Source organism: Triticum dicoccoides, chromosome 1A (genome assembly GCF_002162155.2).
Source record: "Triticum dicoccoides isolate Atlit2015 ecotype Zavitan chromosome 1A, WEW_v2.0, whole genome shotgun sequence".
Taxonomy (NCBI): domain Eukaryota; kingdom Viridiplantae; phylum Streptophyta; class Magnoliopsida; order Poales; family Poaceae; genus Triticum; species Triticum dicoccoides.
In genome coordinates, this window is record NC_041380.1 from 531,215,918 (window position 1) to 531,232,527 (window position 16,610).

General features: G+C 52.8%; 1 protein-coding gene across 1 annotated transcript in view; it reads left to right on the forward strand.

The window, feature by feature from the left end:
• The first annotated feature begins 13,813 nt into the window (after nt 1–13,813).
• Nucleotides 13,814–16,610, forward strand: part of LOC119286113 (putative rRNA methylase YtqB) — a 6,293-nt gene continuing 3,496 nt past the window's right edge. The window contains exons 1-2 of the mRNA XM_037565464.1: nt 13,814–13,979; nt 14,057–14,120. Of these exons, the coding sequence (XP_037421361.1) occupies nt 13,814–13,979; nt 14,057–14,120 (230 nt within the window). The remainder of the gene's footprint in view (nt 13,980–14,056; nt 14,121–16,610) is intronic.

The following is a 16,610-nucleotide window of genomic DNA, read 5'->3' on the forward strand; positions in this document are numbered from 1 at the left end:
GATCCAGTATGTCTTTTGGATCGATGCCCTCTTCCTTCTTGTATAGGTTCTTGAAAAATGAATTTGTTAATGCTTGTAAGCCCTGATCGTCCTCAACCTAGTTGCTCTTGTCATCTTTCAATTTCAAAATAGTATTTTTCTTCTGTCTCCAAGTGGCCTTCCGGTGGAACCACCTGGTATTCCTATCTCCCTCGCGCAGGTACGTGGCCCTGGACCTCTGCCTCCACATAAGTTCCTCCCTGAGAAGCAATTCATCTAGTTCTTTTGACAGATTCACTGTTTCCTCCTCCAGTTCAGCCGACTGCGGTCTGCTCCATATTCTGTTCAGTTTCCTTCGCACATCTGTTGTTTTCCTCAAGACTGACCCAAAGTCTCGCTGAGCCCAGTCCCTTAGCTCCTTCTGCATGCTCTGAATTTTATTACCCAACATTTGTAGGTTCTCAGCCGTCCCATTTCTGTTCCATGCTGAAGTAATGGTCGGCTGCAAGGTTTCAACTCTCTCCCACATCTGTTCATATCTGAATAAGCTCTTATTTTCCTGTCCCACCCGTCTCCACTCTTTCCTGCTTCCAAACCGCAGCAGAATGGGGAGATGGTCCGACCTCGAGGAGCAAATGTGCTCCACAGATGCATTTTTGAAATAATCTGACCACTCCGGAGATGCAACACTTCTGTCCAAGCGGGCTCGCAAGTTGTTGTTTCCTTGCTGCTTATTGTTATAGGTCCATCCCGGGCCTTTAAATCCCAGGTCATAAAGGTTGCAGTCCGCCAATGCTCTGTGAAAGTTCTCCATATATCTCTTTGATCTTTTTGAGGCAGAAAAGTGTTCAGATTGCCACATTGTTTCATTGAAGTCTCCCATCATGAGCCAAGGGAGGTTATTTGTATCCTTGATTCTTCTTAGTAAAGTCCACATGAGATGTCGTTCATGAGCTTTTGGTTCACCATATACAAATGTCCCCCTCCATTGCAGCCCATTAGCATTTAACCTGATCAACACATCGATATATCTCGCCCCCGCGGCAATCTTTTTTATTTCCACACTATCATCATAGAATAGGGCAATGCCAGCACCTTTTCCGGTGCCGGGTTGCATGATACAATGGCGAAGGCCAAGCCTCCACTTTAGGTTCGAGACATACTTATTATTTTGCCGAGTTTCAGTGAGGAAGACGAGCTTGGGCTTATACGTGTGAACGAGGCACACGAGTTCTTGAACTGTCCGAGGTTGCCCGAGGCCTCGGCAGTTCCAGCTCAAGATTGTCATGGCTCCTGGTGGGTGCCCTCCTCGGCGCCCACCAGTTTACTGGGAGCCCCTGGCCCGGTCGCTTCCATGTTGCCATCTCTGCCCTCTTCCACCAGCCCTGCAGCACACACCTTTTTATTCTTATCTGACACCCCCTCTGTCTCTGCTAACTCTAAATTCGCTGCTTCATCCTTCTCTCTGCCTCCCCTCTTGCCCAAAACCGAGTTCACCTGCCCAGACTTCTTCTTGCCGACCCTGCTGTTATTGAACATCTTCTTGTTAAACAGACCCTCAACGGTCCAAACCTTCTCTTGCTGGGTGAAGCGCGGAACCGGGCCGAAACTAGGAGGGAACGCCGGGTCACCCACATCCACCACAGTATTTCCAGAGCCCTCCGTTACTATATCAGCAACTGACGCAACATGGACTGCCACCATTGCAGGTTCAGGCGGGGTGGGTGCCAGTCCAAGGTCAAGGCTCAACGATGGGTCAAGTTTGTCCATCATCGCAGCCTTTGCCTTAGTAGCAGTCTGACCGCTCTCCTGGCCTCCATCCATCCCAGCCCCAAAATAAGGTGGGTTCAGACTCAGAGCCAAATGGTCGCCGACAACAACAGTTGTGGCCTGCTTGTTGGGTTCTTTTTGGCTTGCAGCCCTTTCTGGAACCTGATCCTTGCCTTTTCCACCGCCATCAGACACCTTCAGGGCACTAACAGCTGCAATCGCTGCCTGCACGAGCGGGTTAGACAGGATTTCTTCAGAGACCATCTCCTGGTCCTGTTTGGCCTGGGTCCAGGATCCCTCCCAATGAGCCTCTTTCCTGAAACTGAGCAGCCAGCGAGCACTAGACGCTACTGGGGCCACATATCCCCCTCTACTGTTGCTCTTCTTATAAGGGGAGGCGCGCATCGTTGCCGTGTACCTCATCTCTTGGTGGTCCTCCGGCAACTTACAATCGCGTTGGCCATGCCCAAGGAAACCACAGTAACCACAAAAACGTGGCACTCTCTCATACTTAACCTCTAAGAAAAACAGCTCATTTTTTGGCTTATCATGCGACCTGATCCTACACCGCAATGGCTCATCTACATCATGATTGATACGAACTTGGATGAAATCACCCCAAATCTTACCATTGTTATTGGTGTCAACTTCAAGGACCTCCCCAAGCATGGCTCCCGGCTTCCATGCCACCCCTTCATCCAGCATGACCGGAGGCACATCATGGATGCGAGCCCAAATAGGCATGTGGGCAACCTCCACGTCGCCCGGGCGCGCGCCACCATCCACGGTCACCATCAGGAAGGTGTCCCCCTGGTGAGTCCAGGGGCCATTGTTGAGGATGAAACGCCGGTCACCCTCCCTCTCGAACTCCAAGAGGAAGCGGTTGTTCTTGAGGGGTTTGTAGTTGAGTCGCCCCCGGAGACCCCACTTGCCCTTGAGCTCGCCGAAGAGTCCTTCGTTGCTGTAGGGCAGGGGCGAGAAGTAGAGCCCTACAGCTATCCACCTTGTCCTCATGGCGGCACGTTCCTTGGTCAGGTCCAGTTCCACCACATCATCAACCCGAGGGTCAAGGTGGACCGGGAACCTTGGGGCAACGACGTCGCCACCGGCGCCAAGCCTCCTCAAGCTCGCCCTCTCACCCTGGCAGGAGGACTCGCCACGGATCAGCACTCCCGCTAGGTTCCTCCCACCAGAGGGGCGGAGGGAACCGTTCACGCCTTCCATGGGGGCCTTGTCCTTCTGGTTCTGGTTCGCCATTGGCAGAGGGGAAGCACTAGGTGGTTTGGGCTGGATGGGGTGTGTGATTGTGCCTCTGCAATCATCGACCTTTATACCCAAGTTACTTTGATCTGATTCCTTTCTTTCTCCTATCTCCATTGAAGGGCTCTGCCTCTCCGGGCGATCTCTTACCTTCATCGCCGATTCTGCAATCCCACCTCCCTTATCCGGAGGATCCTTCCCGCATGATCCCGGCGACTCCGGCAGACTAGGGTTGATATCTTTCCCCCCGAGCCCTAGAGCTAGCTTCTCCTTCATTGTTTGTAATCTGTTCCTGATCCTTCTTACAGTGTCCCCGGATGGATCCGGGTTTCTTCTTGCCATCTCCGTCAGATTCCGACTAGTTTTCTTCCTTTCCTCGGCGATTCGGGCGATCCTCTTCCTCGTCTGGAGCCATGCATTCCTCAAGCCCAAACGGATCTCCTTCCGTCAGCGCGTCCCTTCCATCGATTTCCCCTCCGATCTTACCCTCCAGTCTTTCAGATCTCTCCGTCGGTGCTCTCTCCCCGCTCACGATCGGGAATCGCCGCACCGTCGCCCCGACAGCGGCTCCGTGAATCTCGCCCATCAACGTTTTGTTTTGATGTTAGAACATCCACATGTCATATTTCTTGTAAAAAAAAATTTTGAGGCGGTCGGACCACCCTGATGTCAAATGGATGACACCTGAATCCAGCTCCAAGAGTAAAAAAAATAAGAAAGAAACTCATCTGCGCCAGAGAGGTGACACAGGCAGCCAAACTGCCGTAGTGTGCAAGGCAAAAACTTGGAGAGTAGTCGCCAACTCGCCATATATAACTTGTCCGAGTTTTTCCGTCGAGCACGGAAGGCCGGTATCGGTCGGTGTTGACACCTCCTCGATCGGGCCAACTTGGTTAGAGATGTCCATTTCCGTTCATCCATATATCTTGCCTCTGCACAGTTGCTTCCTCCGGGAATCAAGTCGGTTGTGATCCGGACTCCGATCGACCGATCAGAGTGTTCGGACTCGTTTAACCGTGCCCGCCAAACCCCGGCGAATTTTCCAACAGGAATCTGTGATGTCAAGGCTAGCTCGGTGCGTGGCAACTACAGTAGTACCACCCCCTCTGCATGCATCCTCTGCCTATATATACTGGAGTGTCTCCATCTGCCTGGAGAGAGCACTGCATCGTCTACCAGCTGCAATGCCAGCGATCAGCGCCACCACCGTCTTCGTCGTCGCCGCCCGACCGTCGCAGGCTCTAGGTAAGCAAGCTCATCATCCATGGAAAATGTCGGTCGATCGCGTCTCATGTCATGTCTTAAGACTTAACCTAGCTAGCTTGTTATCTAGTTGTTGGTAGCAGCATGAAGTTGCGCCGGCTGAATCGTGCGGCCGTGTCAAAGGTTGTTGTTACTCGATCGCCACCTTGCTATCGGTAGTGGAGAGCAAATAGCGTATCAGGCAGGAGAACGTGCGTGTTGTTGGAAATACGAGCAAATTACTACGAGATTTAATCCGAATAAACATAAGATAAATTATGACCACAGCAGCAGAGATTAAACTAATCATACGAACTAGCATAGCAGATGAACATAACACATCTAAGGCACATACTAAAAGCATGAATTCTACCACGATCTCGAACAGGAAGGATAGAATCACATACGGTGCAGCGGATGCAGCACCGCCGGCGTTGATGTTGTCGCCCATGTCGTCGAGGACGAGGTTGCCGAGGTCGGGGAAGAAGTCGTCGTTCGCGAAGTCGTCGCTGCCAGCAGTCGCGCGAGTGCGCTCCCCAAAAACCTGATCGCCCCTCTCCCATACAGGATCACAAGAGGCGGGGTTCCGGAGGCCTGCTGTCCTTTCTCGCGGTGCACGCCGAAGGAGGGATGGAGAAGACTTGCTTGGCGGCGCAATAATCTGGAACGGTGGTGAGAAACCATACGAAGCGGCGGCGGCTAGGGTAGACGTCTGCCTGACTATACAGTGCGGGCCGGGTAGGTCGTGGGAGTAAACCCCACGTCCGAGTCGTCACGATCCAAAAGAATCAGAAACGGTTCGGTAATTAACGTGTCCGTTAATTATTAATTAATGACTCATTAATTTTCATGCATAGCTCTGTCCTCGGCTCGGCTCAATCCCGCAACCCGCGGCGCGGCGCGACGAGGCGAGAGAGGAGGAGGAGCACGCGTGTAGGTCTCCTCTTCTCATGCTCATACAAGTGGTAGAAGAGCTCATCTTATAAAGAGGTGCAACTCTCTCTCAACTTCTAGGGTGGGACTAAACTTTATCCTCACTCACTCCACTCACATGTGTGCATGAATGGGCCAAGAGAATTTCAGAATTTTAGTTCGCCTTTGGGTCAAAAGCCTACTAGCAAAATTCCAACACGTGCCTCTATCAAAGGACTTGTAATTAGCAGCTGTTTTTGATCCTTTCTTTCTTAATAGAGAATAACACATCATGCAGTGCTCTGCATGGTTTGAAAAGTCAAGGTGAACAAGAGAAAAAAAGCCAAGTGTGTGTGTGTCTTCTTCGGGCAACTCCAACATCATTGCAACATGTCAAGTTTCCACTCCCTCGGTTTCAAAATAAATATCGTGGTTTTAGCTCTTTTCAAATTTAAATTAAAACCGCGACATTTATTTTGAAACGGATGAAGTGCTATACTAGCTAACAACGAGACGCTGCATGCAGGGCTGCCTCGGCTGAGAGTGGCCAAGGCCGCGAGGCTGAGGTGCAGGTGCAGCTACTCCAAGGACCTCATGAGAAAGGCGTCTTCAGCTCTGGCTCTGGCGGTAGTCAAGGGCGCACCCCTGCTCGCTGAGGCGAGCGCCATGATGGTGGCGACGGGCCCAGTGCTGGCCCCGGTGCTGGTGCTGGCGCTGGTCGACGAGCAAATCATGCCAACGGAAGGTGCCGGGTTGAAGAATGACCTGCTTGGGTGGATCCTGGTGGTTGCCTTGGGCCTCGCCTTGTCCTACACCGTCTACACCTCCATCCTCGATGACGACGACCAGTCCAGCGCCGGTGGCATCACGACCTGATCATACCGTCATATTCTTCTTCTGCCTGCCGGCCTCATGCGTGAAAGCTTTGCGTGATTTACCATCAACCTATGAAGCATGGATGAATATTGAATACCGAGCTATACTAATTATGGTATAGTAGTACTATGATGACAATGTTAAATACTACTTCCTCCGTTCCTAAATATTTGTTTTTCTAAACATTTCAAATGACTATTACATACGGATGTACGTAGACATATTTAAGAATGTAGATTCACTTATTTTGCTTCGTATGTGGTCACTTGTTGAAATGCCTAGAAAGACAAGTATTTAGGAACGAAGGGAGTAGTAACTAGTACTCCCTCCGTAAAGAAATATAAGTGCTCTTACATTTCTTTACGGAGGGAGTATCAGTTGCAGTCGTACTGGGTGTGACTTTGTAACGCGGATCTCCTTGCCACTATGCATGAAGCAAGTTCAGCGCTAGTAGCTGTATTAATCTATCGTCTAGTTGTGAGTTGTCACGGGCAAGGGTTGTAATAACTAGTTTAAGCTGTGTTATCACATCATTATACTAGCCCTGTCATCAGCAAGGACGTTTGTTTCGCTTCTTGGACAACAAGTGAGCTGAGCGCAGTTGGCAAGCTCCTACGTCTCATAGCTGAGCTCGAGAGTTCGAGCCACCATCACCCCCACACCCGAAAAAGACCATCGTTGTGATGAAACGCTCCGTGGCAACTTGGGTCGCCGCATGTACACCTGAATCTTCAGGTGATATTGAGCAAATCTGAACCTTGGTCTCTTCCTTTTTTTGTTTTTTGTTTTTTTGTTTTGAAGGTCGTTGGTAGCTCCACTCCTGAAGTGGACTGGGGAAGTCTAAATTATCCTTTTTGTACCTCTGTCATCAGTTCCCACCTGCTCGTCCTGCCCCAGGCACTGATTTATTTTGGATTCAGAAATGCTATTCTCCTGCGTATACTTTTACAAAAACTTTTACGTATTCAAAGAGGGATAGTAATTAACCACCCTGGAGCTAGACATGGCAATAACCGTCAGTCGATTGTACTGGTGCGTACGATTTTTGTAGATGGGTTACAAAAAATAGGATTGCTCTTTTTGATCTACGCCTATAAATTTGGGTGTTGAAGAAATGGGAGTACCTTCATTTGTCCTTACACCAGTATGAACCACTCGGATAGAGCTGGGTACTCTATTCTTCATCTTTAAGAATCCACTAATATAAGATGTAAGAGCATTCACAACCGGACTCCCTATACCCGCCTCAAATGTCCGGATGGGCTGTTTGGTCAGTGTCCGGGCGCAAAAACGCCACCCATTCAGGCTCCCCACAACCGGCCCAAAAGCCGGGACTGATCGTCACTCCTCATATTCAGCCCAAATCTAAGGCGGATATGGGGACGCCCAGACGCGTTTGGGCACCTCCGTCACGTCGGATTGACCTGGAGGGCCCGTGCCAATTCGCCTGTATTTGTCCTCCCCTCCTTGATACTAAAGGTCAGCGCCACCGGACTTAAAAGAATTATATGGTCATCAATGTACCCTTTCAGATTCAGATGAAGATGTCGAAAAATGATTAATTAACTTTTATAAAAGCAGGGCCATCTATGCTTGCTTTGTAAGGAACATGGACAGTCATGATGTATCTTCTCAGTTTATGAATAAAGAAGATTCATAATGACAGTCTACAACCTTAAGAAAAGATATATTGACGACCGAAGCTAACTGCTTTGGGAGGACTCGGCTATTTAAGCCGGCCGCGTCACTCCTCACCGCTCTGCGAGGTGGGACTAAATCCCCAATCAAGCCGGCCCAACACTGAAAATCTTAAGTTTTTACTTATATTTTTGAATTTACTGTTCCTGCAGGAGCATATAAGCTTGCGAGTAAATACCCTGAGTCCCTGAAAGTCCCTTTCTCAGCTCGAGCTCAAATGCTCCTGGTGTGAACACTAAAATATCAAACAATTCTACTATTTGTACCATTTCCGTTATCTGTCTTTCGTCGTCCATTGGTCCCTGTCGTGCCAAATCTATAGCGCTCTTGCTGTGTGTACCCTGCCTGCCAACCGTGCTGATTATACCTGACGCCCAACGTCCACAGTTGCTTATTCCGGGAGCCAGGTTGGTCGCGGTCGGACTCGTTTGACAGTGCGTGTTGCCTACCAATCTCCGGCGAATTTGCAACAGGAATCTGTAATGTCCAAATTCCAATGCAAGGTGGCAAGTAGCTAGTGACCCATGAACCATGATGATGCAATATATATACTGGACTGCCCTCTGCCTGGATACACATCCAAATAATTGGCTCTCTTACGATCAGAGAGCGCTGCACATCTACAAGCATTAGCAATGGCAACCATCAGCGCCACGGCCGTCTTCGTCGCCGCCGGACCGCCGTGGTCTCCAGGTAAGCAAAAAGCTTGTCATCCCCGCAAAAATGCCGGCCATGTGCAACATGTTAAGTTGCTACTAACTGACAATGAGACGCTGCTGCGCACAGGGCTGCTTCGGCTGAGAGTGGCCAAGACCGCGAGCAGACTGAGGTGCAGCTGCTCCAAGGACCTCAAGAATAAGGCTTCTTCGGCTCTGGCTATGGCCGTGGTCAAGGGCGCGCCGCTGCTCGCTGAGGCGAAAGCCATGGCGGTGGCGGCGGCCCCCGTGCTGGCCCCGGCGCTGGTTCTGGCGCTGGTGGACGAGCGGGTGTCGACCGACGGCACCGGGCTGAGCCACGACCTGCTGGGGTGGATCCTGATGGTTGCCTTCGGCCTCGCCTTGTCCTACACCTACTACTCCTCCATCCTCAAAGACGACAACGACGACGACCACTCAGCGCCGGCGGCATCACGATCTGAACACCGCACCGCCATCTTCTTCTTCCGCCTGCATGGTTACCAGTGATATACGTATGAAGCATGGACGAATATTGAATCCTAAGCTACTGATTACGGTGGCATGCCATGGGCTTGTCATTGGATCTCTGTCCGATCTCGTCGCCGCTATGAAGCAAGCTGAGTTGTCTTAATCTGTCCTCTAGTTGCCACATGCCCCGGGTTGTACTAATAATCAGTTTATGTTGTGCTTGTTAAATCATTATTACTGGCCCCGTTCAGCACAGCGCAGTAATGTACTGCCCATGATTTATATGGCCCTGTCACTTGTTTCTATGTTAGGTTGTTTGTGTCACATCAAAGTTTAAACAGCACAATTCTAGTGCTGTGTTGGCTTGAACCATCGTTGAATTCATGTGAGATTATAAGAGTATCTACAGCCGGGCGCCCCAAACTGGCCTCAAACGTCCGGACGGCCCGTTCGGTCACTGACGGGTCATGATTTTTTGACCTAGACGGATACGTCAAACGGGCCTCAAACACCAAGTCTGAACGACACCCCTTGTATCCAGCCTATATATAGGGCGGACATGGGGTTGTTCGGGCACGCCCGACCCATCACCGACCCAGGGTTGTCCTACAAAAAAACCCATCCGAACTCATCGCACCGAAACCCTAGCTCACTCACACTCTCCTCTCTCGATCTACCCTCTCCTCTCCTCGTACCAATTATGATCGAATCCGGCGCAATGTCAAGCTCCGGCAGCCGCTCCGACTCCGAGCTGGATCCGGACTATGAGCTTGCCCTCCGCATCGCCTTGGAACGGTCCAAGGTGGAGACCGGGGAAGCTCCGGATCTGCAGCCTCGCCGCAGACGCAGCTTCACCGTCGACGCAGCTCAGACGCCGGCGCTGACCCCTCCCGACCCGTGCGCATCTCTGATAGGCGGCCTACCACAATCAGCGTCTCCCCTACGCCGTCCCCTGCCCCGGCCTACTGCTGCTCCCCGATGCAGGCAGCAGTGGGTGCTTGTGCCTGCCACGCCGGCATGGACGCGCACGCCGGAATCAGAGGCGCGCGCCGCCCGCCGCGGGCGGCGGCGGAAAAGGAAGAGGAGGGAGGCGGAGCAGTCCGTGCGCCACTGCCGTGGGATGCAGGCGGAGCCCGACGAGGACGCACGGTCCTCGAATGGGTCTACCGCCGGTCGCTTACGAGCGAAGACGGGCGCACGGCGGCTCCGCCGGAAGAACGCCAAGGCGCTCCGAATTGCCATTGAGCAATCTGAGCGTGAGGCGGCGGAGGTGGCTCGGCTCACGAAGCTTAAGCGTAAGCGGGACAAGAGGATCTGGCGGCTGTAAGGGCTCATCATCTTCTCCTACACCTCCGCCGACGACCACCACCATGGCTCCTTGTCCGACGACTCGGACGATTCGCCACCAGCAGTCGACGCCTACAGCTGCGCCGGCGACCGGAAGGGCAAAGGGCTGGCGAGGAAGTGGTGAATCTACGTTGTCTCCGTCTTCAGTTTCAAGTTTTTAGTAATCTAGTTTGAATTTGTCCGTTGTTCGTGTGAATTATGTGAACTTTGATGATCTTTTGCACATCCACTGGTGATCTTTTGGTGATCAAAATGTGCATTTCTCTGTCCGATTCTATGTTTGTGTGATGATCTATATTATTTTTTTCTATGTTGCATGCTAGTATGGATATGAGGGACCGGATATAAGATACACGGATGTGAACGACAGAATTTGAGAAGTGCTCAGTCGCGCCCGCGGGTGTTTGAGGGCCCGGGTTTGCAGATCAAGGCTGTAGATGCATGTAACATCTGAAGCTCCGGGCATGCGTTGTACAGAAAATGAGGCACCGGCCGGCCTACATACGGTGAGGCAGCCAAACTGCAGTCCACAATATTAGCACGGAAGGCCGGTATGGATCGGTGTTACGTACGCGCCTATGCATTTCCACACTCGTGTAGGTCTGTTTGGTCTGAGGTGCAACTTGTCTAGTGGAATGGGAGATAAATAGCAGCCTGTGTTCCTACGTGTGCATGGAAATGGAGAGCAAAGCATGCATGTGTGCTTTTCCGTCTAGTTAAATTGGCCGTTCTCTTTGATCTTTCTGCATCCGTCGGTCCCCTGTCGTGCCAAACCTGCCTGCCAACCGCGTTAACTGTTCCTATACGTCGTGGTGCCAAACCTCTTTTCTTTCTTTTGATGAGCCCCCCCTCTAACTCAATGTGGTTCGCTTATTTACTCTTTTTTCGATTTGGTTCAGTCGTTCAGATTTACTCACCATACCCTTTTGTACGCTTTTCTCCTCTTATTAATGAATGAAAACGGCGACGCTTTCTTTCGTCAAAAAATGAAAATGAAAAGTGCGTGACTTTTCCAACGGGTACCTATGACAAAAAAGTAGCTTGGATGCAAATTTTGGTTCGTTTGGTTACCTGAGTTACAACAACCTCTTGGCCCGCACGAGTCTTAAAACATATCTCAGCCTGAATCTGGAGGAATGATCGAATCGATCATTTTTCCAAAGCCAGGCCCGGGCGACGCAACTCGAGACACGTGAGTGGAGGCGGCTGCACATGCGGGAACATGCGAGAGACGTCGGGTTGTTTCCCGAGGCGGCACCACAAATCCCCTCACGGCAAACTCTCCATGCTCTTCTCTCTCACATTGGCGCCGGCGAGCGCAAGATTTGAACAAGGAGCAGCGGAGCCAAGATCTAGACAACGAGCATCGGCTTCATCATTGCTCAGGCGGGCATTTGTCAATGGCGGTAAGCCCTCTGTCCCTGATGGCATTGATTTACGCATCGATTACCATGGTCGCATTCAATTTACGCATCGATTATATCGTTCATGAACTCGATTTAGGCATCAAATCAACTTCTAGGCTCTGATTTGGGACCAAACATAGCATATCCACTACGGATTTGAGCGGTTTGAATGAGATTGCATAGGATTTTTACTAACGGGGGTGGGGGGAGGGGGTTAAATCGAGTAGAATGCATTTACATCCATTCAAATCCAACCCAACAAGCAAGTAGAGCCTAGCCACAGTGAACCTGCTGGCTTTTTGATTGTGCCTCGAGAAAACATGAAAGGCTTTCTTTGTGACTAAAACCAAGATATGCAATGAAGTGTTGAACATTGCTGAGAAAGACATTGCAGTTAACTTGTGGCACAAGAGGCTTGAGCATATGAGTGAGAAGGGCATGCATGCCCTTGCTCGCATCGAGTACCTCCCTGAGTTGAAAGATACAACCTTGAAATCCTGTGCACATTGTTTTGCCGGCGAACAACATGGGGTTGCATTTTGTACACTCTCTTAACACCGTGCAGAAAATACTCTTTATATTGTTCACACTGATGTTTGCTCCATGATTGAAATGTGGTCTGGTCGACCTCACCTGCCGGAACGCGGTCTCCGGCTCCTCCTGCACCATGTCTGTGTAGTGGGTACATGCCTCGCCCATGGTGATGCTGGCATATGCACCTGCGAGGAGGGTAGCGCCCGTTTGTCCTCGACTGCATCCTTCATTGGGACATCTGCAGCGCTGGCCTCCATCTACCAGCCGGCTGCAATGGCAGGAATCTCCTTTTTCTGCTTAGATGAGAGGTCGTCACAGACGGCTTTGGAGCTCGAGGAGGTCATGATAGGCGTGGTGCAGACTGTAGAGAGGAGGAAGGGAGCGGCTATGGTCGGGCCTACGGTTTATATAGCAAGGGGATGGCGATGACTTGACTAATGATGGGTGGTATACGGACAGGTGGCTCGCCGTTCCTCGGCAACCGCACACATGCTTAATGTAGGCAGGCAGACAAGCAGGTTGTCGTTTGAATGCGGGGCACCCGCATGCACCGGGAAGCGGTGAGTGCGGCGCTCTCGGCGACGCACGGTGAGAGGTCGTGCCACTCTAAGCCAGCACGAATGCGATACTAGTGCTTTAGAGCGGCGCTGATCTTTTAGGGCGGAAAACCGCACGGTAGCAGGAGTGGGATTCGTGTAGTCAGGAATGGGCGTGGCAACGGTCCGAAACGCGGGTTGGAAATGCTCTTATTTAACAATGATGTTTGTTTCCCATCTAAAACACAAAGGGATGGTGACTCAATTGGCTAGCGATAGCTAAGAGCATCTTCAACAGCCGCGTCAAAAGACGCGCGCGAGCGGTAAATTGGCTTTATAGCGCGCGAGACGTTTACGCGCGCTCCAGCGATGGCGCGAAACTACCGCGCGCGGGAAACGATTGCACGCGCGGGAAAAGGCGGCCGCTCGTGCGCTACATTTGGCGCGCCGCATCCGGCGCGCCTATAAATTGCAGCGCCTCCGCCGCTCTCTCCATTGCCCTTTGCCGCTCTCTCCGTCTCTCCATCGCCCCCTGCCGCGCTCTGCCGCCGACACGCCACCACCGCGCCACGATGCCGCCTCGGCGCCGGGGAGGTACGGGCTATCGCGGTGTCCGCGTGCTTCCTTCCGGCACCTACTCCGCCGAGATTCGGTCGGGCGACGGCATGCGGCTCCATCTCGGAACTATCTACGAAACTAAATATGTAGTAGAAGAACTATCTACGAAACCAAATATGTAGTAGAAAAAACTGAAATATAGCGCGCCTGCTGAAGCGGCGTGGGCGCGCTTTAATTTGGGGCGGCCGCTGGAGCCAGCGCATCGCTGCGCGTAAAAGCTGGCTAACCCGACGCTGTATCGCAACTTTTAGCGCGCGACGTGTTGCACGGCTATTGGAGATGCTCTAAGCTTGCGATCCTGAACTCGAGAGTTCGAGCCTCTCTCGCCCCACCATAAAAAAATGGCCATCTGATGATGAAACACTCAGCGACAACTTGGGTCGTCGCATCTCCACCTGAATCATCAGGTGTGAATCGAGCAAATCTGAACCTGGTCTATCTTTTTTTTCTCCCCCTACACCGGGGTTCAGCCGCCGCCGACGTAGCAGCCATGCCTCCGCCGTCACTGCTGCGCCCTCCTTTCTCCCTACTCCTCCGCCGCTCCCAAACTCCATCCCCTCTCCGACGAATCCCCAGATTCAGCCCGTCCCCTCTGCCCAAGCGGCGGCACCTCTCCCTCTCCGCCGCGCAGCTCGCGAACCCGCTCGTCGCCGCAGGTTCGTATTATCTATTTATTTTCCCCTTAAATGACGCGTGCCCGCCGTGCGATGTCGTGACCGGGATTGGTTTGCAGGGGTGGAGGAGGCGGTGGCGGGCTTCGTCGCCGGCAAGCGCAAGGCCACCGAGGTAGCCCACGCGTAGGTACTTGCTACTCCCCGCCTAACTTAACCCTGCTTCCGCTCCATTGCTGAAATTAGGCCAACTCCACCGCGCGACCCTAAACGGACGTCCGTTTTGTCCTGTTTTTGTCCCTTTGGGTAGGGATTTGGGGTCGTGTCCGGGCCTGTCCTGGGATGCGGTGGCCGTGCGCCCACCGCGCCGACGCATCCTTTTGCCCCATCCTGTCCGCGTCTATTTTAAAAAAAAGGGACGTTTCAAATGTCAAGCCCCAGTTCACGACCTCAGTTCATCACGCCGGCAACAAAGCCAGCGCCCTACACGACCATCGCCAGCAACACAGCCAGCGGCCGGCAACACAGCCAGCCTCCAAAATGAATAGTTGTCCTCGCCGGCAACACAGCCAGCGGCCGGCAACACAGCCGGCCTCCAAAGTGAATGTTTTTTCTCCAGCACACTGCGAGCGGCCCAGCGGGCGGGCGGCACCCATGCCAGCCTCCAAAAAGAACGGCCACGCCGATCAGACGACCTAGTTCAGGCCTTCGGCGTCGAGCATCTCCTTCTGCTTGGCCTCGAACCAGGCCCTCGTCTTGTCGCTCATCTTCGACAAGTCCACGCTCATGATCGCAAGGGCCACCTCCTTCGCTTTGGTGGCGGCATTGGTGGCCTCGATGTCGAGCTTCCTCTGCCTGGCCTTGACGTTGTCGGCCTCGATGTCGAGCTGCCTTTGCCGGGCGGCCTCTTCCATGTTGAGCTGCCTTTGCCGGGCCGCCTCCTCCATGTCTATCTTCCTCTTCTTGGCCGCCTCCTCCATCTCAAGCTTCTGTCTTTGGAGGTCTAGGTATTGCTTCATTTGCTCGTCCTTGCTTTGCCGCTTCTTCTAGTCCCTCACATCCTTATGTGACATCATGCCATGCAAAGTCTCATGCAAGGCCATGGTTGAGGCGTCACGTATGTCGTCCACCTTGGAGTTGGTCTTGCCCCTCGGCCTCTTCAACGCCTCGCCATCCCCACCTCCGGCGAACTTGGCCGTTTTCTTGCCTCTCTTCCTTTGAAGTTCACGGTATTGATCCTTGAACTTAGGGCAATTGTTGATGAGCGTCCAACAATGCGTAAGAGTGAATGGCTTTTCATTGTGCCGGGCCTTGAATGCCTCCAAAGATTGAAATGCGTACACCACATGATCAACAACAAGTGAACATGTAAACATATACACGGCCGAAGTATCATGGTCGTAGCAAGGAAAGGGCTGGAAAGAGAAGAGCATACCATGTCCCCAATGCCGAGACCACTCACGGGTCGTGCTTCAACGCTCTCAAATGTGGCACAATACTTGTTTCTCTCTTGTTGGATGAACAACCATCTTTTTTGAATCGAACCGATGCCACGGTTGCTTGCAATTTGGTAGGGCTCAAACATCTTCCTTTCATGGAATGTTTTGTGGACTCTCGTCCAAAAAATAATGCCCTTTTGTTGCGCGCCGGTCCTTGGATCTTGGCTAATCTCCATCCAACATTGACAAATCAACTTGTCCTCATCTTGTGTATATGAACCGGTGCGAATGCTCTTCCGCTTCTTTTGTGCTTCCGCTCTTTGGGTGAGCTCGTCTATGAACAATGGAGCGCCACTAATATCAACATCATTGGCTTCATCTTCATCTTCACCTTCGACATAGATGTCGTCGTCTTCATGCCATGAATCACCATGGTCGTAGTCAGCACGGTCGTCGGCCTCCTCATCGGGCACGTACTGGGCGCGGCCATTGACTTTGTGTCTCCTCAGGGTCGTAGGCACGGCCATGCCCACCATGGAAGATCACGTCCTCCATGTACTGGTTGTAGAAGGGGTCGTCCACCATCGGCGTTGAGGATGGCATTCCGTCAAACAACACGCAGGGGGCCGGCATGGTGCCCGTGAACGGTGCACGCGCCTGCTTTCTTTGCATCTTGACGGACGGCCGCCCGCCGCTGCTGGACCCAGGCGTGACGTTGAGGTCGATGATGGCCGCGAGGCGTGGTGTGGACGGTGCGAACAAGCCCACGTCCGGCGACGCCGAGAAACGGGTCTGGCCGTCGTGCTTGGGCGGAGGAAAGCCGGGCGACATAGGCGCGGCGCGCGATGTCGGCGACTGGCAATGCGTAGGCCGGGCGACCGACGAGCCTGTGCTCGCCGGGCCGACGACCACTGCATGGAACCCCGCCGAACGGCCCATGCCAAGCATGAGGATGGTGTGCGCTTTGTTGACGAGGTCCTCCTTCTCGTCGGTAGCGGCCTTGCGCCGCGCGGCCTCCAGCTCCTCGCGCTGGGCGGCGAACTTGGCCGCGGCGGCATTGATCTTGACGGCCGCTCTCGTTCCCTCCTCTTCGCCGATTCCGCGTCCAACTTGGCGATCTCCTCCGGCGTGCACTCCGACCGCGGCTTCCTTGGCGCCTTCTTGTTCACCTTTGCGGTCGGGTTGACGGCCAGGCCGCCGGAACTCGGCGGGGCGTCGGCCATGGACGGGGGAGAGA